This window comes from Rhinatrema bivittatum, chromosome 7, assembly GCF_901001135.1.
Source record: "Rhinatrema bivittatum chromosome 7, aRhiBiv1.1, whole genome shotgun sequence".
Lineage (NCBI taxonomy): Eukaryota > Metazoa > Chordata > Amphibia > Gymnophiona > Rhinatrematidae > Rhinatrema > Rhinatrema bivittatum.
In genome coordinates this window covers 279076219-279100287 of record NC_042621.1, presented here as the reverse complement: position 1 = coordinate 279100287, position 24069 = coordinate 279076219, and the positions used below count along the sequence as shown (strand labels likewise).

The window sequence follows — 24069 nt, the reverse complement described above, 5'->3', positions numbered from 1 at the left end:
CTTCGATGCCTTTGGATCCTCAACCTGGTCCATCGGGGCTTCAACCCCCAAGTGATCCCTATGATACCTGGGGTGATGATACATCTTCTGACACAGATTTACCATCACCGCCTTCTCCTACAGAGAGTAGAAAAAGATCTCCTCCAGAGGATCTCTCCTTTATTAATTTTGTAAAGGAGATGTCCGAAATTGTACCTTTTCAGCTGCAATCTGAGACCGATGACAGACACCAGATGATGGAACTGCTTCAATTTTTGGATGCTCCAAAAATCATCGCTTCCATCCCCATTCACCAGGTGTTTCTCGATCTCTTAAAGAAAAACTGGGAATCTCCTTCATCTGTATCACCAGTTAACAAGAAGGCTGACTCCACATACCTCGTCCAGTCAGCACCAGGCTTTCAAAAGCCTCAACTGGATCATCGCTCTGTTGTGGTTGAGTCCGCACAAAGAAAGGCCAAGCGTCTAAAGCCACACTCCTCCACTCCGCCGGTCAAGGACAATAAATTCCTGGACAGTGTGGGACGGTAAGTGTACCATGGAGCTATGCTGATTTCTCGCATAGCCTCATATCAACTCTACATGACGCAATATAACAGAGCCATCCTTAAACAGATGCAAGATTTTGCTGACACATTACCTGACCAATACCAGCCACAGCTTCAGGCCCTTCTTAACAAAGGGTTTGAAGCAGGGAAGCACGAGATCAGAACGGCTTATGACATCTTTGATGCCTCCACAAAGGTTTCAGCTACTGCCATTTCGGCCAGACGTTGGGCTTGGTTAAAATCATCCAACCTTCGCCCAGAAGTCCAGGATCGTTTAGCGGATTTACCCTGCTTAGGGGACAATTTGTTTGGGGAACAAATTCAGCAAATTGTAGCTGAATTAAAAGATCACCACGAGACGTTGAAACAACTTTCTTCTGTTCCGTCTGAGGTTTCCTCCAAACAACCACTTAAGAAGGACTCTAAGAAGTCGTTCTTTCGGCCACGCCGTTACTACCCTCCATCGGCCAGGCCTCGTCCAGCTCGATCCTCTACTAGGCCTCAGCTGCGTCAGCCTAGGAAACAAAGGCCTACTGTAGCCCCTCCACCTGGGCCTGGGGCTGGCCTTTGACTCCCTTGTAGGGAACACATGCCAAACCCCTCTTCCAGACATTCCTGTAGGAGGTCGACTGTACCATTTTCTACAACCTTGGTTGCAGATCACCTCAGATCAGTGGGTGCTAACAATTATCGCACAGGGTTACCACCTCAACTTCATAACTCTTCCGGCAGACTCCCCGCCTCTTCAAGCGTGGAGTCTATCCACCCATTTGGCTCAATTACAACAGGAAGTGTCTCTTCTTCTGCAATCAAATGCTATAGAACCCGTTCCTCCCTCTCAACGAGGCAAGGGATTCTATTCCAGATACTTCCTAATACCAAAGAAATCAGGGGGACTACGTCCCATTTTGGACCTTCGAGCCCTCAACAAATACCTTCAAAAAGAGAAGTTCAAAATGGTAACCCTAGGCGCACTGCTCCCTCTGCTACAAAGAGGGGATTGGCTGTGCTCTCTCGACCTCAAGGACGCTTATACCCACATTGCGATCACACAATCCCATCGCAAATATCTGCGGTTTCTCGTAGGCCACGACCATTATCAATACCGTGTCCTACCTTTCGGTCTGGCTTCTGCCCCACGAGTCTTTACCAAATGTCTCGTAGTGGTAGCAGCATTCTTAAGGAAGGAAGGTGTCCACGTCTACCCCTACCTGGATGATTGGCTAATCAGGGCCTCCACCCAACAGATAGCTCAATCCTCCCTAAAATTGACAATTCAAACACTCCTTTCCTTAGGGTTTCTTGTCAATTACGAGAAATCTTGCTTAGTCCCGTCTCAAACCTTATTCTTCATTGGAGCAGACTTGGACACCTTACAGGCAAAGGCTTACCTTCCACTTCAGAGGGTCCACACCCTAATGTCCCTGGCTCGCCAGCTCCAGTCTCAGAACACTGCCACGGCTCGCCAGTTCCTCATTCTCCTAGACACATGGCATCCTCGGTTCAAGTCACTCCCATGACCCGACTAGCCATGAGAGTAACACAATGGACTCTACGACACCAATGGATTCAAGCTTTTCAGCCTCTGTCCTCCATAGTCACAGTCACACAAGCGCTGCGCCTATCCTTAACCTGGTGGACGACTCAGGTCAACCTCCTTCAGGGCTTACCTTTTCTTCCACCGGATCCGCAAGTAATCCTAACCACCGACGCTTCTCACATCGGTTGGGGAGCCCATGTGGACGACTTTCAAACCCAAGGGTTATGGTCCAAAGAGGAAGCCGAACACCAGATAAATTTCCTGGAACTTCGAGCAATCCGCTATGCGCTCCGCACTTTCAAAGATCATCTCTTTCATCAGATAATCTTAATCCAGACGGACAACCAAGTGGCCATGTGGTACATAAACAAGCAGGGAGGCACAGGCTCCTTCCTTCTGTGTCAGGAAGCTGCGCAGATCTGGGCGGAAGCCCTCTCCCACTCCATGTACCTCAGGGCCACTTACCTGCCGGGAGTAGACAATGTATTGGCAGACCAGCTGAGCCGAGTCTTCCACCCACACGAGTGGTCACTCGATCCTCTGGTAGCGACCTCTCTGTTTCACAAGTGGGGTTCTCCCCGCATAGACCTCTTTGCGTCCCCTCAGAACCACAAAGTGCACGATTACTGCTCTCTCATTCGGAGCCAGCACTCTCGGCCGAGGGATGCATTCTCCCTCAAGTGGACAACCGGTCTGCTCTATGCATTCCCTCCACTCCCTCTTGTGTCAAGGACTCTCGTGAAGCTACGCCAGGACGGAGGAACCATGATCCTGATAGCACTTTACTGGCCACGCCAAGTATGGTTTCCAATACTCCAGGATCTCTCCATCCGCAGGCACATTCCTCTGGGAATGGACCCGCATCTGCTCACTCAAAACGACGGATGCCTCCTCCATCCCAACCTCCAAGCCTTGTCCCTGACGGCATGGATGTTGAAAGGTTAGTCCTTCAACCATTTAACCTTTCAGATTCCGTTTCTCGAGTCCTGATAGCTTCACGAAAGCCTTCCACAAGAAAGTCTTACTCATACAAATGGAAAAGGTACACATCATGGTGCACTTCTCAGTCCCTTGATCCCCTTTCCTGTCCAATCTCCAAATTCTTGGACTATTTATGGCATCTCTCTGAATCAGGTCTTAAACCTCTTCTATCAGAATGCATGTCAGTGCGGTAGCCGCCTTCCATAAGGGTATTGGGGGTAATCCTATTTCAGTACAACCCCTAGTAACACGCTTTCTTAAGGGCTTACTCCATCTAAAGCCACCCTTGCGTCCTCCGGCCCCATCCTGGGACCTTAACCTGGTTCTTGGTCGTCTCATGAAACCTCCTTTCGAACCTCTGCACTCCTGTGACTTGAAATATCTCACTTGGAAAGTGTTATTCCTTTTGGCTGTTACTTCAGCTCGCAGGGTTAGTGAATTACAGGCCCTAGTTACCTATCCGCCTTACACTAAGCTCCTGCAGGACCGGGCGGTACTCCGCACTCACCCTAAATTTTTACCTAAGGTAGTTTCGGAGTTTCATATCAATCAATCTATCGTACTACCTATCTTTTTTCCCAGGCCCCACTCCAACTCTGGAGAGCAGACCCTGCATATCCTAGACTGTAAACGGGCTCTAGCTTTTTACCTAGACCGTACAGTTTCCCACAGGAAGAGCACTCAATTATTCGTCTCTTTCCATCCTAATAAGTTGGGACAACCTGTGGGTAAGCAGGCTCTTTCTTCCTGGTTGGCGGACTGCATTTCTTTTTGCTATGAGCAAGCTGGCATTCCTTTTCAAGACCGTGTTAAAGCACACTCTGTGAGGGCCATGGCGACGTCAGTGGCACACCTTCGATCGGTGCCGCTTCCGGACATCTGCAAAGCTGCAACCTGGACTTCTCTCCATACTTTTGCAGCCCATTATTGTTTGGACAAGGCTGGAAGACAGGACTCCATCTTCGGCCAGTCTGTCTTGCGTAACCTTTTTCCAACCTGATGTACCAACACCCTTCCACCTACCCGGTAGGGTGCGGATGCCCTTTCCCAAATTTCTCCTCAGTTGTTGTGCCTGCTGCACACCGTTGGGTACATTTGGTGCAAGTCGGGACATCCTCAGCTCGGTACTCACCCATTTGTGAGGACAACCATCCTGCTTGTCCTGTGAGAAAGCAAATGTTGCTTACCTGATGTAACAGGTGTTCTCACAGGACAGCAGGATGTTAGTCCTCCCGAAACCCGCCCGCCTCCCCGCGGTGTTGGGTTCGTTTTATTTTTACTTTCTAGGCACTGCCTGTAGCTTTGAAAATCAGACTGAAGGGAGACCCCTGCTGGCTGCAGGGTCAGTGCCTTGCTGGGCATGCCCAGTAGGGGCCAGTCAAAGTTCTGTTTAAACTTTGACAGAAGTTTTCCGTGGTGGGCTCCATCCTCGATGTCACCCATTTGTGAGGACTAACATCCTGCTGTCCTGTGAGAACACCTGTTACATCAGGTAAGCAACATTTGCTTTATCTTTACATTTCCATTGAAATAGAAATTAACAAGATGATGTTCAAAAGATCTAGGCATCAAGCCTAAAATGTTAGGCACCTAGATATGTCGGAACTGAAAAGTTTCCCTATCTGAATTCCTAAAAGTTGGGCAGATCAGGAAAGGGTCAGGTCGGCGGAACAAATTAGGCACTCATCTTTGATTTCCAGCATGTGACGCCTAAGGTTAGGAAAGTGAATAGCAGATGCCTGTTTTCCGCACAAGTAGGTTCATAAAAGTATCAAGGAATATGTATGGCAGCACAGAGATATGTACTGATTTGTTTTGGAGAACCTTGAAAGAAAGTATAGTATGGGGTCAATTTCCAGGAATTAGATACAGTGAGGTCAATATTCAAAGCCATTTAAATGGATAACTCACAAGTTATCGATCTAAATGGCAAGTGTGACGCGAGGAGTAGTCACCCGCCCCAACACCAGGCCTGAGCAATCAGCAGCAGCCTGGACACCTCGCAACCAGACGGGTCCCGGGAACCGTCCCTCACCGCTCGAGTCTCAGGGTGTCTGTGGGGCTGATTTCTGGAGTTAGTGTGAGCAATTTTAAGTTATAGGTCTTAGGATCTTCAGGAGGTGGAACACCCTCTATTTCTATTACCAGAATCTCCTCTGCACATAAATCGGATACATCTCACAATAAGGCAGGAGGGATTCTTATTCCTAGCCTGATTAATCTTGTGAGTCATGAGTTCCACATCAATCTCAGTTAGTAAGCCCGGCTCTATGCAGAAGACTGGATTCTAATATTTTCTGCTTCACCTTGTCTTTGACAACCATGGGGGAAACTCCCTTTTAACTCCAAACAAAACCTGGAACTGGACTTTCGTCTCCTTGTCACAGTTCTGGCAATGTTCTCCTCTGTCTCCCAAAAACCCTTGTACCATTCTAGTCCTCAATAATGACTCCATGTCAAGCCACAATTCAGTTCCCCAGTAACAACTAACACTCAAGCATTGCAGTAACAGTTTGAAACTGGAACTTAGACAGGCTTAAGAGAGCTCAACCTTTAAGTTTTCAAGTAGATACAAACATAAGCATATAAGTACTGCTTATAGTCGTACCACTCCTGGGCTGGCTTGCACAGATTAAAAGGATTCCATGCCAGAGTTTCCAAATGATTGACTAGGATAACTCTTAAAACCTGGTGTTCTAACTGATATATGGGCTGATTCAGTAAAGTCCACGGGAGAGCGGACGAACGCCCACTCTCCTGGCGCGCGCACAGGCCACTCGCCTGTGCGCGCAATTCTATATTTAAATTAGGTGGTGCGGTAGAAACGGGCAAAAGGAGGCGCTAGGGACACTAGCGTGTCCCTAGCGCCTCCTTTTGACCCGGAGCAGGCAGCTGTCAGCGGGTTTGACAGCCGACGCTCAATTTTGCAGGTGTCGGTTCTCGAGCCCGCTGACAGCCACGGGCTCAGAAACCGTATGCCGGCAAAATTGAGCGTCCGGTTTTCGGCCCGACAGCCGCCAGCCCATTTTAAATTTTTTTTTCTTTTTTTTTTTTACTTTTTTTACTCTTCGGGACCTCCGACTTAATATCACCATGATATTAAGTCGGAGGGTGCACAGAAAAGCAGTTTTTACTGCTTTTCTGTGCTCTTTCCCGGTGCCGGCAGAAACTAGCGCCTACCTTTGGGTAGGCGCTAATTTCTTAAAGTAAAATGTGTGGCTTGGCTGCACATTTTACTTTCTGTATCGCGTGGGAATGACTAATAGAGCCATCAACATGCATTTGCATGTTGCGGGCGCTATTAGGTGCTGCGGGTTGGATGCGCGTTTTCCGCCCCTTACTGAATAAGGGGTAAGGGAAAACGCGCGTCCAAGGGCAGGTTAACAGTGCGTTCCGTCGGAGCGCACTGTACTGTATCGGCCTGAGAGTCTGTAGTACCAGTTTCAGACAATAAATGAGTACATTTCAACTTAAAGGTTCAGGGTTTCTAAACACTACGGTTTTCCCAAAAGTATACAGGAACAGAACTTAATAAGTTTGGTTCAAAAGTACTAGACTTTCACTACATGGCTTCACCATTTCCAACGTTAGAGCTTCAAAACACAAATTAACTAATTAACCCCCATGCAAGCTGCTCCAGCACCAGTTAGGGTAATTTCAGCCTACTATCCCTGGGTGTATACAGCTCAGCCTTTCCATTGTTGAGCTTATCTCTCTCTCAAACTAGGTTTTAGCTGATAAACTTAAAGTACAGCAAAAGCTCCTCTCCTTGAAATTGTTTCCCTGGGGGTTTGGATAAGCCCTTGTTCCTCACCCTGTTTTCATCCTTTTATTTCTTTTAGAGCCATCCCTCTCTGAATTTCTCATGAGTTCTGCTCCATCAGGGCTAACCATCTGCAGTGGTTTCCAATACATTGTTTGTTGCTTCCTAAACAAGCTCCCCATATCCCCAAGGGAATAGCCACAATTCCCCTTCGATTTCTAGACAAGAGATTTAGCTTAGAAATGGGAATGTCCATCCAGATCTGTCATCCTCATCAGCACTGTACTATCTTGTTTGCCAGGAGCCCTTTGTCTCCACCTCCTCCATCCCTGCTCTGTTCCCCTCTGGGTCCTTTTATAGGAACTAGCAGCCTATTGGTGAGCTGAGGGAGTCTCCCTCTCACTCAGCCTTTTTTTTTTTTTTTTTTGTACCACCATTCCAGGTGCCTGGAATCCTGGGATTTGTAGTCCTGGTAGTGTAATCATCTTTCACCCCAGCTTCCAGCTGTTGCTGCCTTTTGCTTAAAGGCTGATTTTTCGTACTGAGACTACCACACATACACCTAAATCATCACAGCAAGTTATTCATCTAACTCAAAAGTATCCATCTAACTCCAAGTTATCCCTTAGACAGGCTGATGCAATATTGTCATGGGGAAAATGGAAGCTCATGATTGAGCGCCCGCTCTCCTAACGCATGTCGATCAACATCTCCGGGGCGCCCGATTAAATATTTAAATCGGCTGCCATGGTAAAAGGAGGCGCTAGGGGAAATTGGGCACCCCTAGCACCTCCTCGGCAATGGGCGGCCAGGAGAGGTGGCTGTCAATGGGTTAGGAAAATGGACGCTCAATTATCGAGTGTCCCTTTTCCTAACCTGACCGCTGGCACACTTTTTTTTTTCAAAAAAATATTTTTAAAACGTTTTCCTTCCTTTTGTTCCTTCCACTTAATAACAGCATGATATTAAGTGGAAGGAACAAAAGGAAGGAAAACGTTTTAATATACTTCCTCAGACTTAATATCAGCATGATATTAAGTCTGAGGAAGTAGAGAAAAGCAGTATTTCCTGCTTTTCTGTACACTTTTTGGGCTGCCCAAAAATTAACGCCTGTTCCAAGGCAGGCATTAATTTTGGAGATTAAATATGTGCGCGTTGGTCGCACATTTTTTTTTTGGGATCGGGGAGAATAGCTTATAGCCTCATAAGCATGAGGTTACATGTGATGAGCATTATTAGCTTCGCAGGGGGGGTGGACACGCGTTTTGGATGTGCTACTCCCCTTATAGAATAAGGGGTTGTGGATGCGTCTCCAAAACGCGTGTCCATCCACGGGTTAACCAGTGCGCTCGGCTGAGGGCACCGTATTGCATCAGCCTGTAAAGGTTTAATTTTGAATATCGATCTCTCCATTTCCAAAATGTTCCTTCTGACCAGCTAAAACAAGGAAGGCAAATTTAGCTGGGTGAAAAAGGGGGGGGGGGGGGGGGGGAGGGTCCTGATGGTGTTCTCAAGTTGGCTTATGTTTTAGCCAGATAGTACTGATTTTCAATCCCAATCACACAAATAGCAGGCTTAAATCTATTAGAACATTTTAATTGGCTAGATTTTAGCTGAATTTTCAGCTGAAAATTTAGCTTTTGTTAAAAGTAAACCTAACATAAACCAATTATCTTTGCAGCTCAGCAGCTTCTTGGAAATGTACCCATATTCCACGTGAACATGAATTATTCTCAATTTAAATTGTCTTTCCTAAGTTACAAAATTTTATATACAGTGCCGAGTGAACTAACCTGGAAAAGTTCTAACACTAAGGGGCGGATTTTAAGAGCCCTGCTCGCCTAAATCCGCCCAAAACCGGGCGGATTTAGGCGAGCAGGGCCCTGCGCGCCGGGAAGCCTATTTTACATAGGCCTACCGGCGCGCGCAGAGCCTGGAGCGCAAACAAAAGTAGGCTAATCGCGCTCCTTTTAAAATCCGCCCCTAAGTATTTGACAGAGGGAATGCTGAATTCATTTAATTGGAGCTGATTAGTATATCATAAGGAGTCTTAAGTAGGAAGGACTGTAGCAAGCAAGCACAATTTTGATTTCAAAGTGTAACTTCTCAATTGACAGGATGAATAATTATCCCAGCTGTAGCTTGATGCTTGCTGAGCAGCCTTTTGATGCAATAGTCATGCTGCACTTTCTTGTTAACCTTCAAGGCTCGAAAGGAGATTGTTGAGATTCAGGCAAAAGTTTCACTGGATGAAGAGGAGGATGTGGAAGAGGAAGTTAGCCCAGAGGACAGCACAGCTCTGCTTGGGAGCCTGAGCGGTCTGTATGTGGAGGACATCTCTAACTTGTACAGCCAGTTAGATCTCCATACTAAAGAACAGAAAATTAATCAGATTATATTATTACAAGTAAGTTAATATAATTTCTCATTGTGGTCATAGGTTTGTCTTACTTTGATAGTCAGGATAACATAGGATGTGAAACTTTTAAAATAGGCTTGTGACCTAATTGGCACTCCCACAGACATAACCTTTTTGAGTACCTAAACCTAAATGTACAAGTTTTTTTTAAAGAAATATATGAGTTACTCTGGGTCTAACAGATGTGTTGTTCAAGTTCCCAGACCCTTAGTAAAAGAAAAGAACCCTGCACATTCTGTGTTTATTTAAATGCATATATGTTTAGAAACTATTTCTAGCATACAGTAGAATTAAAAATATTCAGAAGTCATTCGGACTGCAGAATTTTCATAACAAGATTGCCAGCAGTTCCCTGAATCTTGGGAAGCTGCCACATTCACAAGAGGGAGAATTCCCCAGTTTACTTCCGTCCTTGGATCTAAGTGATCTCCCAATGAGAAGATTGGTAATCCTGTTCTGAATGTGGCCATCCTGCAGAGATTCAGGGAAAATCCAAGAAAGTAGCTTAAAGAAATTAGAAAACCACCTATTTAGCAGTATGGGTTTTAAATGACAGAGAATATTAGTACTTCCTCTGTGCATGGTATCACATTGCTTCATATGCATAGGACGTAACTTTCACTGTTCGTTTATTTTGTCCTTTTCTAACCTACCTACTCTGGAATCCATTCTATACCAGCATTCTATAGGGTTACCGATATACTTGTTTCTTATTATTCCAGGACATCATTTACAAAGTTAAAGTGTCTTTCAATAAGGATTTTCAAGTGGTTTATAAGCAAAAAGAGCAGGAGATCTTGCGTGTGACAGAAAGAAACATGAGGATTCGAGAAATCATATCAGACCTGCAACTGACGGAGAAAGTCATAGATCCAAACTTTACGGACAATGAAAAACCAGAAAGGTCGCTAACCGTGGAAGACTTCGAGGTATCTGGAACCCTGGAAGCTTCTCGAAACTGTTTCAGTACTTTCCTGTTGAACCACAGCCAAATTGTACAGAATTTGTTAAACAGGTCGTGGGTAATTTTGTAGCATTGTGCATAAGTTAAACGAATTTTCAATGCACATAAGTGCACTTTAGAAATTTTCCCATCAAATCTACCTACACAAAAGTTACATCTGCTGAAATATCTACACCAATTTTCAATGAAAATTTACGTGCATAAAGGTGAATTTTAAAAGCCCGACAAACATTAATTAGGGGATGCGCCAATATATCGGGCTTGTGCACACCAAGCAGATTTTAAAAGCCACCCGGATTCAGCTCAGAAATTTTCAAAAAGGAGCGGGGCATGAGCATGGTCTGGGTGGGGCATGGATGTTTCAGGGCATGAAGCTGAGACTTGCACGTAAATACTTACGCGACCCCGTGCGTTCCGAGGAACCCTGCCATGTAACTTTACTTCTGCTATGGATGCCATGTAAGTTAAAAAAAAAAATAAAGATAGCCTGGGCAGATCGGCAGGGTGTTAAGGGTCAGGGATAACTAGGAGGAGTGAAGACTACCCAACCATGGGGGGTTGGAATACCTATCTCTTAACTGGGTGAACTGGGGACAAACTGGTAGAACTGGAAATGGCATCAGCAGGCACCCCTTTTAAATCCCCCGATTTACGCGTGAGAAGCGGCATTTGCGTGCACTTGCATGTGCCCACTTAAAATGTGGCGCACATATGCGCACGGCCAGGCTATTTTATAACGTGAGCACATATATGCGTGCATGTTACAAGATAGCCACGTACCTGGGCACAGGCTGACGAGTGTGTGCACCGATTTGAAAGTTACCATCATACGTTTTAAAATCCACAAATAGGCACGTAAGTCCAAACTCCTCCCCAACTCTGCCTCCAGGAATGCCTGCGCAGTCCAGGTTAACTTGCATGCGTATCAGAGGGCAATTTTATAAAGCCCATTTCTGCCTGTAGAACTCTTGTTTTACCCATGGAAATGCGGTTGAAAATTACCCTCTTTGAGGACATTATTCAAAGTCATTTCTGCAGGTAAAAGAACATTTTGCTGCAGAAATGAACTCTTTAAAAATTGTCCAACCTTCATGTAGGTAAAATTACTAATGTTCTACATTATGCATAATTTTACCTGCATTGCCATGGGTGTGTTTAAATCACTTTTTGAGATCTATGCGTTATTTCCAAGGGATAAAGCATTTACAGAAAAGGCAGGCGCAGATCTCTGTGGGTACTTTTTCTTGAGCAGTAATCAATGCAGGCAGTTTGATTATTGGTATAGCTGTCTAAATATCTTGTATTTGTGTTACTTCCCTGTTAAAGAGAATAGTATGAAGGCTGTCCATGTGGCTTAGGCCATACCACTGTGAACTGCAGTGCAGAAGTCTGGAGTCTGCTCTCAGTCAAGACCAGCTGGAGTTGGGTAGGCCATGGAGGTGATGCACTCAATCCCAGGGAAAGAGAGAAAGTGGCTGTCACTCTTGTGGCAAACTCTGCTGACCATAAAAAGGGACACCAAAGGACTAACACACTGTTTTACATGTGCATAAATGGCCAGTGTTAATGAGATGCAAAGGAGGCACATATTACTGCAGATAAGTGCATGCAGATGGTATTATAAAAGCTTAACTAAAAGTACCTGAAGTGTAGTTAAGATTTTCTTTTAATACATCTGTGATGCATTTTACACACTTAGCACGTGTACCTTTTCACTGTACTAAGAGCAAATGAGCTGTTTTGAATACTTTTGCATATCATTACCTCATAAGCGTGGATTTAGCATTAATACTCTCTCAAGCTATACACGCTGTAACAGCATTGTTAACATGTTACCCACTTGTGATAGATAGCAAAGGCATTTAATACCTCTTTAAGCTTGCAGAGATCAATAATCAAAACTAAACATTTAAATGGCTAACTTAGAGTTAGATGGCTAACTTAAAAGCTAGATGGATAACTTCTGATTTAGACTGATAACTTGTGAGTAATCCATCCATCTAAATTGCTTTAAATATAGACCTCCTTATAAATAGCATTAACGTTAGTGCATTGGTCCGTATCTGATTGCAGTATCTTATAATAATAATAGTTGTCATTTTTATAGTGTTACTGGATGTATGCAGCAATGTACAATGGTGATAAATATTCAGAAAGGATAAGCCTGTGTCCCAAAGAACTTAAAATGTTTGGGCCTGATTTTCAAAAGCATTTAGATGTTTAAAACTGGGTTTTGCATGTGTAAATGCACTTTACCTGTGTATGTGGGCTTTTGAAAATTGCTACAGTATATACCATTGAATTGTCAATAGGTTTTACCCGCATAAAGGGGTAAATTTTAAAAGAAGTGCACACAGCCTACATGAGCGCGTGCCACCCAGTGTGCGCATATGTCCGCCCGATTTTATAACATGCACGTGCAGGCACGTGCATGTTATAAAATCGGGGGTTGGTGCGTGCAAAGGTTGCACAATTGTGCACCTTGTGCGCGCCGAGCCCGCTCCGAGCCACGCTGCCTTCCCCTATTCCCTCCCAGGCCGCTCCAAAATCGGAGCGGCCTCGGAAGGAACTTCTCTACCCCCACCCCACCTTCTCTTCCCTTCCCCTACCTCCCCCACCCTTTCACCCCTACCTTTGATGATTTCTTTTTTTTTTATTTAAAACTTACTTCAGCCCTGGGGCTGAAGTAAGTTACGCGCGCGGCCGACTGCCGGCACGTGATCTCTGACACAGCGGCAAATGGCCGCTGTGTCAGAGGCCTCTGGCCCCGCCCTGCCCCCTCCCTGCCCCTTTTTGCAAGCCCCGGGACTTACACGCGTCCCGGGGCTTTACGCGCATCGCCAGGCCTTTTTAAAATAGGCCCGGTGCGCGTAAGGCCAGTTGCGCATGTAAATCCTCTGGATTTACGTGAGTAACCTTTTGAAAATCCGGCCCAAAGTGCACTTGCATGGGTAAATGGCTTTTGAAAATTGCTATGATACTATGTTACATTTACATGCATAACTCCTTTGAAAATTTACCTGTAAGTGGCTACCTAAGACAATGGGAGATAAAGTGACTTGTATAAGGACACAAGGAATGTCAGTGGAGGTGGTGGGATTTGAATGCTGATTTCTCTGGTTCTTTGCTCATTGCTCTAATCAGTAGGCCACACTTCCTCTTCACAATGTTGGGAAACAAATGGAACCATTTGATTGGTTAAGGAGTAGCCACTGATTTATTAAACAGCACAGACTACAGCTGATCACTCTGTGCCCCAGATAGTCTGTCAATGCTATTATTACTTTAAAGCCAGCATTGAATCTGATTTTCTAAATAGTCTTAATTACTTCAACTGTTGTATTCTAGTGCTGAGATAGCATTCTTTTAACAAAATGTCTTCTCCCTAGAATCCAGTATAAAAGGTCAACAACCAAAATAGGGGACTATGAATCACTTAAAAACCAACAGGAATTTATCTCGCCATTCTTTATTTCATTTTTAGTATTCTCTCTGCCAGAAAGACAAGAGCCACAAAATGTAAAAATGGAGACACAGAACAAAACCTGAAGCTATTATGGGTCCAGAAGCATTCTCCTAATAGACACAACATGAGAGAAAAAACTTTAGTGCAACTGGCCCCATGAAGAAGAGTACTAGAAAGAGAATTTTTGAAATCTCTTTAAAAATAAATAAATAAATAAAGATTTGACAAGAAATGGGATTGTGAATTTGAGCCAACGAAAGAAGAGATTTTTAATGTTATTGAGAAGCTTAAAATGTACAGTCTTTAAAAACTTAACTCTGGATTTGCTCATGTTTACAGATTACGGTAGAAAAGTACCTCACGCCTGAACAAAAACTACAAGTAGATGAGCAAATGAAACTTGAAGAGCAAAAGCGACTTGCTGCCCTGGTAACTATAATGATGTTACATTTTCTTGTTTCTTATATCGCTCTAGCTAGAAATAGAGACAAAACCAGCTCCCCAGCTCTCTGCCTTCATGAAATGGGGGAATATGCCGGCTCTCAGATCCAAGTCAATGCAGATATTTCATTGGCTTGGAAAAACCCTATGCTAGTGCCTCACACTACATTAGTTCAGTTTTTCAGCAAGGTTGAAATAACTCCAGGGTCATAACCATTTATTGACTTTGGGCTACTGCATGCCTTGGTCGTCATCTGTCAATTGCACGTAGGAACATGAAATCGGAGGGAAGGTGGAACATGATGGAGCAGCAAGGAGAGGGGGGCAGCAATCGTGGCCCATTTTGACTTTTCTGAAAATGATGTAGTGGAGCACCTCATGCATCGATCCATCTAAACAGACTGGATGGAGGCCTGAGAAGAAAGCCCAAGGAAAAGGAGAGCAAAGGCAGAGGGGGAGGGAACAGAAAGAAAGGTTTGGGGGGCAGGGTGAGGAAGGAAGAGAGGTAGGCTTGGTGGGGAAAAAGGAAGAGAGTATCTGAGCAGGGCAGAAAGACAGACAGGCACAGGTTGATGAGAAAGGGAGGGAGAGATGTCAAAAGCGAGTTACTCGGCTAGCAAGAATTTTACCTGTGCTAATTGGTTGCCTGAAAATTGTCCTCTCTCAATGCAGCTAAACGTATGCGTGCTGTTGCATGATATGTGGACTTTAAGCTGCATTTAAGCTGCATTCCTGGTGGCTTGTTTAGGTCAGGGGAGGAAAAGCAAGTGCGCAGATGGCATTTTCACATCTATGTGTGTCATTTTTTAATTACTCCCCTCTCTCAGGGGTGGTGAATGAGCCTAGTATTCTTCACAGTAAGAAATAAAGTACATTGCAAGTTTTACATATGCAAGGGGTCCCCCATATCTGCCCTTTACTACTACCCGTGGTTTCAACAGACCCTGGCCCTGCTAGTAAGCTCAGTATAGGTGGAAGTGCGTTGATGCTTCCTATTGGGGGGTGGGAGGTCATTAACAAGAAATTGCCATACTGGGTCAGACCAAAGGTCCATCAAACCCAGCATCCTGTCTCCGACAGTGGTCAATCTGGGATCTGGGTCACAAGTTCACGGCATGATCCCAAAGAATAGGTCCAATCCTTCTTGCTTAAGAAAGCCTTTCCAGACCCCAACTGAACCTTAACTCTCCATTAACCGACTCTGACTTTACCTTAACATGGTAAACAATATCTCTGCGAAAGTCCATAACTTAGTAAATACCATAAATTTGTAAATTTTTTTCTCTCTGTTAAATTCCTATCGATTTTTCACTGCTCCCAGTTGTGTATTTCCCTGTTTTATTGTAACTGTAACGTTTTTTGTTCCGCACCTGTTAATGTTCTTATTGTATCTTCTTTTTACACCCCTTTGTTAATTGTAAATCGGCATGATGTGATTCCTATCGCGAATGCCGGTATAGAAAAACACAAAATAACATAAATAACATAAATAACATAAATAACCAAGATAAGCAGTGGCTTTCCCAAGTCTTTATGGCTAACAATGGTTTATAGGTTTGTCCTCCAGGAAGTTAACTAAACTCTTTTTAAACCCAACTACACTAACTGCTTTCATCACATCTTCTGGCAACATATTCCACAGTTTAATTGTGCGCTGAATGAAAACTTGGTGCTTTTGAGGGATTAGCCATCAATTCACTATCTTCTGAAATGCGTTTTGGCTGAGGTCCCACTCACTTGGATCCAGAAGATTTCTGCTGAGGAAATCGACTTGAAGGTTTTCTTGACCTCCACTATGTATTACAGAAATTTGTTGTAGATTTCTTTCTTCACAAGTAAGTAGGATATCCCCTGACTTTTTGTACCCCTCTATTCACATATGCTACTACCATTGCATTGTCACAAAGATTTCTAACAGCTTTTCCCTTTAATAGTGGAAGAAAGGGAGATATTGCTAACTTTATTGCTCTGGTTTGTAATCTGTTGATTGACCATGTGGCTTCTTTCTGAGACCATATTCCTTATACTAATTGTTTTTGACGATGTGCTCCTCATCCTATTAAACTCCCATCTGTAATTACTAATGTCCACGATAGCAGTTCTAGACCTTTTTCTAGGTTTTGTGTTTTTGATCACCAAGTAAGACTTCTCTTTATTGAATTGGGGAGGCAGAGACTACACTCATAATTTTGGGTATGTGGTAGCCAATGAGATAGGAGGGAACTTTGTAGAGGTCTCATGTGAGTTCCAGACTATGGAACTTGGTCTATTGTTGCTGTCATTATTCCTAATATTTGAAGATAGTCCCAAGCCTTTAGTGCTCTTTGTGATGAGAATTTTTGAAATTTATTTAAAAACTTGATCATGAGCTTCATTGTTAGAAATATGCAGCACTCCTTGTATTGAATTGTGCACCCAAATGTTCTAAGGACTGGGTTGGGTGAAGATTGCTTTTTATAAAATTGATTCTCCTAGGACAAGCAGGATGGTAGTCCTCACACATGGGTGAAGTCATCGGATGTAGCCCAGCATGGAACTTTGATCTCAAAGATTCTAGAACTCTCAAACATGCCCTACTAAGCATGTGCAGCTGTAGTCATCACTCTCCTTCAGTCTCTTTTTTTCCATGGAGCCGTGTGGTTGCAGAAGCTGTGTGCTCACAGTATTCAGCTTTGCTCTCTTTTCACAGTTCTTGTAAGTGATTTTTTTTCTTTTCCTTACCTCTTCTTTCCAACTGTCTGCTGGCTGCATGGCTGGCTGCATGGTGAGCTTTCTCCTGTGCAGCCTGGCAGAGTCTGTTACTATTTAAAAAACAAAAAAAGAAAAAAAGAAACGAAGAAAAACTGCTTCTGCAGTTTTGTATCTGTATCCTCTCCTTGCTCTTTCTCCCTTTTCTTCCTTTCCCCGGTGCTGACAGGACTGACTTATGCAGTCCATTGGCGATCCATGTAGGCTGCTGAGCCTGGGGACTTGCCCGAGTTCTACCCAAGCTGGAGTTCCATGTCATTTCACCGATCGATCGGCACCAATGGATTTGAATGGTGGAGGGATCGAGGACCATGCCATTCCTATGGGAGGAGAGCTCATCCTCCCCACATCCCAAGGAACTAGTCTCCAATGGTGGGAGCCCTGGATGACATTGCCTCCCCTTCTGCTTGCCAGTCTTGGCAGTGCAGTCCTCTTGAGAGAAAGGATGAGCAGGAGCCTGGGCTAGCAGCTTGTTGCCGTACCTCAGTGCCATGCCCAGTAACTGTTGCCCATGCACATTTGTGACCACCCCCCGTTCATCTGATGCATCAGTGTCAGGACTGCTTCAGGGACCAGGTCCATCATTGTGCACCATGTTCACCCTTGACACCATCGAGGTGCAGGGCCGCCCTTGATGCCATTGAGGTGCGTGACTGCCCACGAGGTCGTAAAACCTCCTGTGCCATCAGCTTTGGTAGAAGTAGAGTCTTGCTGCACCGGCTTGGGCATCGAGATGACGGAGTAGCAGCACAAATCAATGTCCTTGATGCCATTGAAGTCTCGAGGCAGCGTTGCCCTCAATATCGTGATGCCATTGACACACAGTGCCCTCGGTGCCATCGACACTATGGTGCCCTTGGTGCCGCAGCACCATCGATGCCACGGTGCCCTTGATGCCATGGTGTCCTTGATGCTTCAGTGACCTCACACTCGATGCCAAGGTGCCATGGTACCATCGATGACTCTGTGCCTTCGATCTCCAAAGTGCTCTCAACGGCCACAGGGACCTCTACACCCATGGTGCCATTGATGCCATCGACACCCTCGATCCCATCAAGGTGCATGCATGTCCACCCTCAAGACTGTTGAGGTTGAAGGGGTGGCAGGCCCTCAATGCTGTCGAGGTGCGTAGCCTCAACGCTGCAGCAGCCCTTTATGCTTACCCTTGTTGCCGCGGCAGCCCACTAGGTAATCATGGTGCATGGTCTTGATGCCAGTGCAGAATATGGCCTCAATACCATCACAATGTGGTGCTGCCCCAATACTATTGACACCCTCGAGGCCATTGAGGTGTGGGGCCACCGATGCCTCTCATTACTGCTTCAACTATGTCGAGCACCACCGACCAGGCACCAGGTTCACCATTGAGCGCCCTGGTCATCCCTGAAGCCATCGACTGCCAGGGCTCTTGGAAGCCCCCATGTGACCTTGCAGCCCTTGGGTGGCAAGGGTTTTTGGCCTTGAATGGATCAAGCACAGGGATCACCATCTACTCAAGGCACTCTGGTAGCTGGGGCATCCAAGCGCAGTGGTCCCGTGCCCTTGAGGCTCCTTGGTGGTGTCCTCTACAAAGCACTGAGGAGGTCTGGGCTGTCTCTTTATGGGCTATAGCTATTGGACCTTGGCTACTGCTTATCTCGGTCGGCATTGGAGGCCCCGCAGGGATGCGTACATCGGTGTTAATGGGTTCAAGCAGAGCTCTCATCGGTCTTAGTACTTGCGAGACCATAGAGCTTTGTGCATCGACATCCTTGGACGTTTATGTGAGTCGAGGGGAACAGTTGATGGCACTGGCAGTCATAGGTTCCTTTGGGCATCAAGGATTTGAGTGTGGGCTGCTGGGTCTCTCCCTGCAAATGCCCATAGCTTTCTCGGTACCACTGGTCCATCGATACCTTGGGCACCGGAGTCTCCGTCGTGGCCATCAGGCGGTTGGTATCTGCAAGCGCCTGTGGCACCGAGAATGGTGCTCTATGCTGTCGAACTGATTATAATTCAGTCAAGCGCTGTTGAAGACCTGGATGCAGAGTCGTTGAGTGCCCTTGTGACTTTGCGTTGTTGAGTATGAAAGTGCCATGGGCCCTATGGGTGCTGTTATCACTCTGGGCACCAGTGGCTGTGGTTGGAGGCCACAGGACATGACCACAAACCCCCCATGGGCACCTTCGGTTACCAGTGACTTTGCTGCTGTCATTCCCTGTGGGAATTAAAGAGGAGACATTCCTGACATAGTTTTGAGGGCCTACCTCTTGAAGCATTATCAGGTACTGGAGGAGGTGACACCATAGACTGCCATCTTCCATCATACCTTGCCCAGAGCACCAGTAGTTCTGGCGACGTTGTTGTCACACTGTTCTTCATTCCGCTGGGAGTTACTATGATGTTGTTATGCAGCATGCGTGGTGGGGAAAGGCTAGGCATCTACTCAGAGTGCTTCAGATAATGGAAGATGGCATTCTCCCTGTCTGTGCAGTCCTCAGCCATACCATGGTTCTGCCATTGTCCCGTCATGATCTTAGCCTCCTCGTCAATTCTGCACCACACAGTGCTGAGCACTGGTGAGGGAAGCATCATCACACACTCTGTGCTTTGTTATTGGGCAACATGTAATGCTCTGTCCTTGTTGTGTCATGGGATTCTATTCACAGACATGGCGCTCATCGTAGGTGTGCTGCCATCTGTAGGATGGGATACCACTGCATGAGTACCGCTCAGCGTGCTTTTACACAGAGGGCTCGTTCCTCTGGTTGCCCTCTGCCATCTGGGCATCTCTGTGTGTGTATTTTTCCCTCTAGGTGGACTCAACAGGTTGTGTTCCACAGCCACAGGACTGGCCTAGGATGGCGTTCCTGGTTGGACCCTGAAAGGATAGGCATTGGGAGAGTGGTTTGGGTGTCCTCTCCTCCCTCAGCAGAGGAATGTGTCTTTCGACGTATCACATGTCCAAAACCCCTTATTTGTGGGGAAGACCCTGAGGCTTGGTCCTTGGCAGGTTTTTCTCTGAACTGGGGCCTCGATTCTTTGAGTCAGTGCATCTCCTTTGTTAGGATCATGGACCCTTGGGCCGGCTGGGACTGCAGGTGTTACGCTGTGGGAACCCACAGTGAGCATCGCAGCGGGGAGGCGGTGCTGGGGAGAGACACTGAAGAAGACCCGGTGTTATGAGCACGTCCACCACGCCGTTGACGAACCGAGGGCTCGGGGCCTTCGGGTTCTGCTACGAGCGTGAGGAGCGCGGTCGCCTCTAGAGCAGGTAGAGTGAGCCCTTGGGCCATGGCGAGACTCAGGGAAGCGCCCCAAGCCACACCGTGGGAGGTGAGCCGGTGCGAGCATGGAGAACCAGGCAAGGCAGAAGCAAGGACTAGACAGCAAGTCTAACCCTCAGCCGGACCTGCACGCCCACGACAACCAACAACGCAATGTTGATTGATGAACAGTCCTCCGACTGTTCCAAGCCCTTTCGGACCTGCCGCTGGGTAACGGCATTGGGCAGCAGGCCAGACAGAGGACGAGGGCAGACAGAGTCCTTAGAACACAGAAGAAATCATAGACGAGGGCTGAAGCGAAAACATCATAGACGAGGGCTGAAGCAAAGACATCATAGACGAGGGCTGAAGCAAAGACATTATAGACGAGGGCTGGGAAGGAAGACATTGGCACTGTCCCTCAGGGCGCCCTACTCAGCCCACCGACACGGGCGGACCCAATGGGCTGGTCGCGGACCACCCTGTCCTACAGCCGCAGGAGTGGGGCGAGCACAGGGAAGAGGAAGCGGTGGTTGCTGCACTCCTGGCAGCCTAAAGTAGGTTGCTGCACTCCTGGCACCCTAAGCAGGTTGCTGCACTCCTGGCAGCCTAAAGCAAGCAGGAACATCAGGAACTGGAACAGGAACAAACATCAGGAACATCCGGAACAAACATCAAGGCAACAGGCAGAGACACAGGATAGGGAGCCGTCAAGACAAGCGAGACCACGGAGGACCTGGATCGGTCTGAAGACACAGGCAACTGTGGAACCCGATCCGAAGGCCAACAGGAACTGAAGTGAAAGTCCTTTTATACTGCTGTATGCAGGCAACTCCCTGGGAGGAGTTCACCTGGACCGCCCCTCGCTGGCCCTATAACTGAGGTGGAGTGCCGCGGGCCGGCCCATAGGGAGAAGGGCGTGGCCGAACCAGGAATTCCAAGCAGAGCCAAGCAAGCCACAGGCAGGCCTCAAGAACAGCGAGGCCTCCCAGGCCCTGGAGCAAGTCCTGGATAGTTCGCAGGCGAGGCCCTGGCTTCGGAGCAGCCTCCAGAAGAGAAGGTAAGATGCCTCTTGTGGCGCAGCAACAGGAGGGATCGCAACACCCGGGCCTCTTGGTCTTAGGTGGATCCTCTGCGACCAAAGATCTGAAGAGCAGGATGCCAAGGTAGTCCGACGAAGAGACGGCGCCCAGAAGGTCAGACGAGACTTCACCCTTGGAAGCCCGAAGTCCCCCCGGGAGGAGCCCGTGAGGACCCGAGCCGCTGGGGCTTAGGAGAAACCTCCGGGCAAGTGGAGAACGGGTACCTGTGGCAGTGGTGAGAGATGAAGCCGAAGTCCAGGAACAAGCCAAGGTCGGGAGCCAGAAGTCAGATGCCGGAAGCCAAAACCAGGGACGGAAGCTGAAGCCGGAGTCGATGAGCGAAGCAAGGTCAGGAGCCAGGAGTCAGATGTCGGAAGCCAGAACCAGGGACGGAAGCTGAAGACGGAGTCAATGGACGAGCCGGGTCAGAAGTATGAAGAGATGATCCAAGATCAAAAGCAGCAACTAGAAACTCAGGGACTGAGTGAACCTCGTTGCAAGGCGAGGCATAGCTGTGGCTGCCGGGTTTAAATAACCCGGCAGCGTCTGACGTCACCAGGAGGCTGCCCCTGGCTTTCCCGCGCTGGCCCCTTTAAATCAGAAACCCCGGCGTGGCACCAGCCGTGGATCGTCGTCGGCGTCTCCCTCGCAGGGAGAACACTGCGGTAGGCCGCATTTTGGGCCTGGGTGGCCGAAGAGAAGGAGTTCCCGCGGCCGGATCGGGCCGCGTAGTGAGTGAAGGTCCCAGGACACGGCCCAGGACCATAACACCTTGGAGGCCAGGGCTGGGAAACAGCAGCTGTGGTTGTTGGACCATTTTTCGCTGGGATTATGGTGGTGACCTCCCCTATCCGAGGGTGGCTGCCTGTGCTGGGTTGGTCATTTTGGCACCTCAGTGATCAGTGATTGTGCCTCAACTCTCCTCTGGGGCGTTGAAAGGTCTTTCAGGATCGGGAAGCCCTGATTCCGTTGCTTTCCTCTCACCTCTGGAAGGGGATATTCGACTGGGTTCCAGGACAACCCTTATGGGTTCCCCTCTGGACACTGACTGTGCATCCCTTCTAAGGGGTGTCCCTTGTTTCTCTGTTCCCAGAGAAGGAATGGCACTGCTCTGGCTGGTGTTCGTTCTCGGTTTCTCGCCAGCTCCAAGAACAGGTCTAGTGGTAGCAATTTCCCTCAGTCGCGCTTAAGATGCAGCAGGTCTGTTCACAAGGGAACCTGTCCAGTGTTGCTCCCCAGTGACCCTCCAGGATTTCCCCTGTTCAGGAGTCACTTTGTAAAGTGCAAAGTGATGCATATAGGGAAAAAATAACCCATGCTATAGTTACACAATGTTAGGTTCCATATTAGGTGCTACCACCCAAGAAAGAGATCTAGGCATCATAGTGGATAACACATTGAAATCATCGGTTCAGTGTGCTGCAGCAGTCAAAAAAGCAAACAGAATGTTGGGAATTATTAGGAAGGGAATGGTGAATAAAACGGAAAATGTCATAATGCCTCTGTATCGCTCCATGTTGAGACCGCACCTTGAATACTGTGTACAATTCTGGTCGCCGCATCTCAAAAAAGATATAATTATGATGAAAAAAGTACAGAGAAGGGTGACTAAAATGATAAGGGGAATGGAACAGCTCCCCTATAAGGAAAGACTAAAGAGGTTAGGACTTTTCAGCTTGGAGAAGAGACGGCTGAGGGGGGATATGATAGAGGTGTTTAAAATCATGAGAGGTCTAGAACGGGTAGATGTGAATCAGTTATTTACTCTTTCGGATAATAGAAAGACTAGGGGGCACTCCATGAAGTTAGCATGGGGCACATTTAAAACTGATCGGAGAAAGTTCTTTTTCACTCAACGCACAATTAAACTCTGGAATTTGTTACCAGAGGATGTGGTTAGTGCAGTTCGTGTAGCTGTGTTTAAAAAAGGATTGGATAAGTTCTTGGAGGAGAAGTCCATTACCTGCTATTAATTAAGTTGACTTAGAAAATAGCCACTGCTATTACTAGCAAAAGTAACATGAAATAGACTTAGTTTTTGGGTACTTGCCAGGTTCTTATGGCCTGGATTGGCCACTGTTGGAAACAGGATGCTGGGCTTGATGGACCCTTGGTCTGATCCAGTATGGCATGTTCTTATGTTCTTATGTTCCGTACTGACCTCTGTGAGCATCTTTTCTTAGGGATTGCTATCAACAGTCATTCTTGCTTGCGGGACCCTCCTCTTTGAGGAAAGTTCTAGACCATCAAATGGGCGGGCATGCTCTTCACCCTTTCACCATGTCCATGGCTGAGGGAGTTGGGGGCCAAGTGACCCGGAAACAGAGGCGCTGCTCTTTGCTCGCAGTAGCATATAAACTATTCTTCCCCTTTTTCAGGATTACTCTGACTGCAGGCAGGGGAGTCCTGATGTGACCTGATGCCGGATGGGCGGAGCAATCAGATAGGAATTGGCAATCTGTTATGAACTACTCCTCCAGGAGGGAGGAGTTAGCAATCTTGTTATGAAACAGCTCCCGAGGAAGGAGGAATTAGCAATCTTTTAGGTTTCTTGCTAGGGAGTAGCAATCTGTTAGGATCTCTGTGAGGAGTTAGCAATCTTGTTATGCTTCAGCTCCTGTGGAGAGAGGAGTTAACAAACTGTATGAGTTTAGACTGTGGAGTAGCAATCTGATATGAGTCTGTTGCTGAAGACTCCTGATGGAGAAGAAGTAGCAATCTGTTACCAGCGGAGTGCTTGGAGAGGGCACTCAGCTGTAGAGGAATGTAGATAGGTGAATCCTTGGGCCGAGGGCAGATGACTTCGCCCCCAGGAGGATATCCTGAGAGAGACCACCGGCTAGGCTTGAGTACAGAGATAGACACAGATAATT

General features: G+C 46.9%; 1 protein-coding gene across 1 annotated transcript in view; it reads left to right on the top strand.

Annotated features, from left to right (window-relative positions):
* CFAP43 (cilia and flagella associated protein 43) overlaps positions 1–24069 on the top strand; it is a 368309-nt gene that overhangs the window by 212921 nt on the left and 131319 nt on the right. Inside the window, 3 exon segments of the mRNA XM_029610740.1 lie at positions 9038–9238; positions 9973–10179; positions 14020–14109. Coding sequence (XP_029466600.1) covers positions 9038–9238; positions 9973–10179; positions 14020–14109 — 498 coding nt within the window.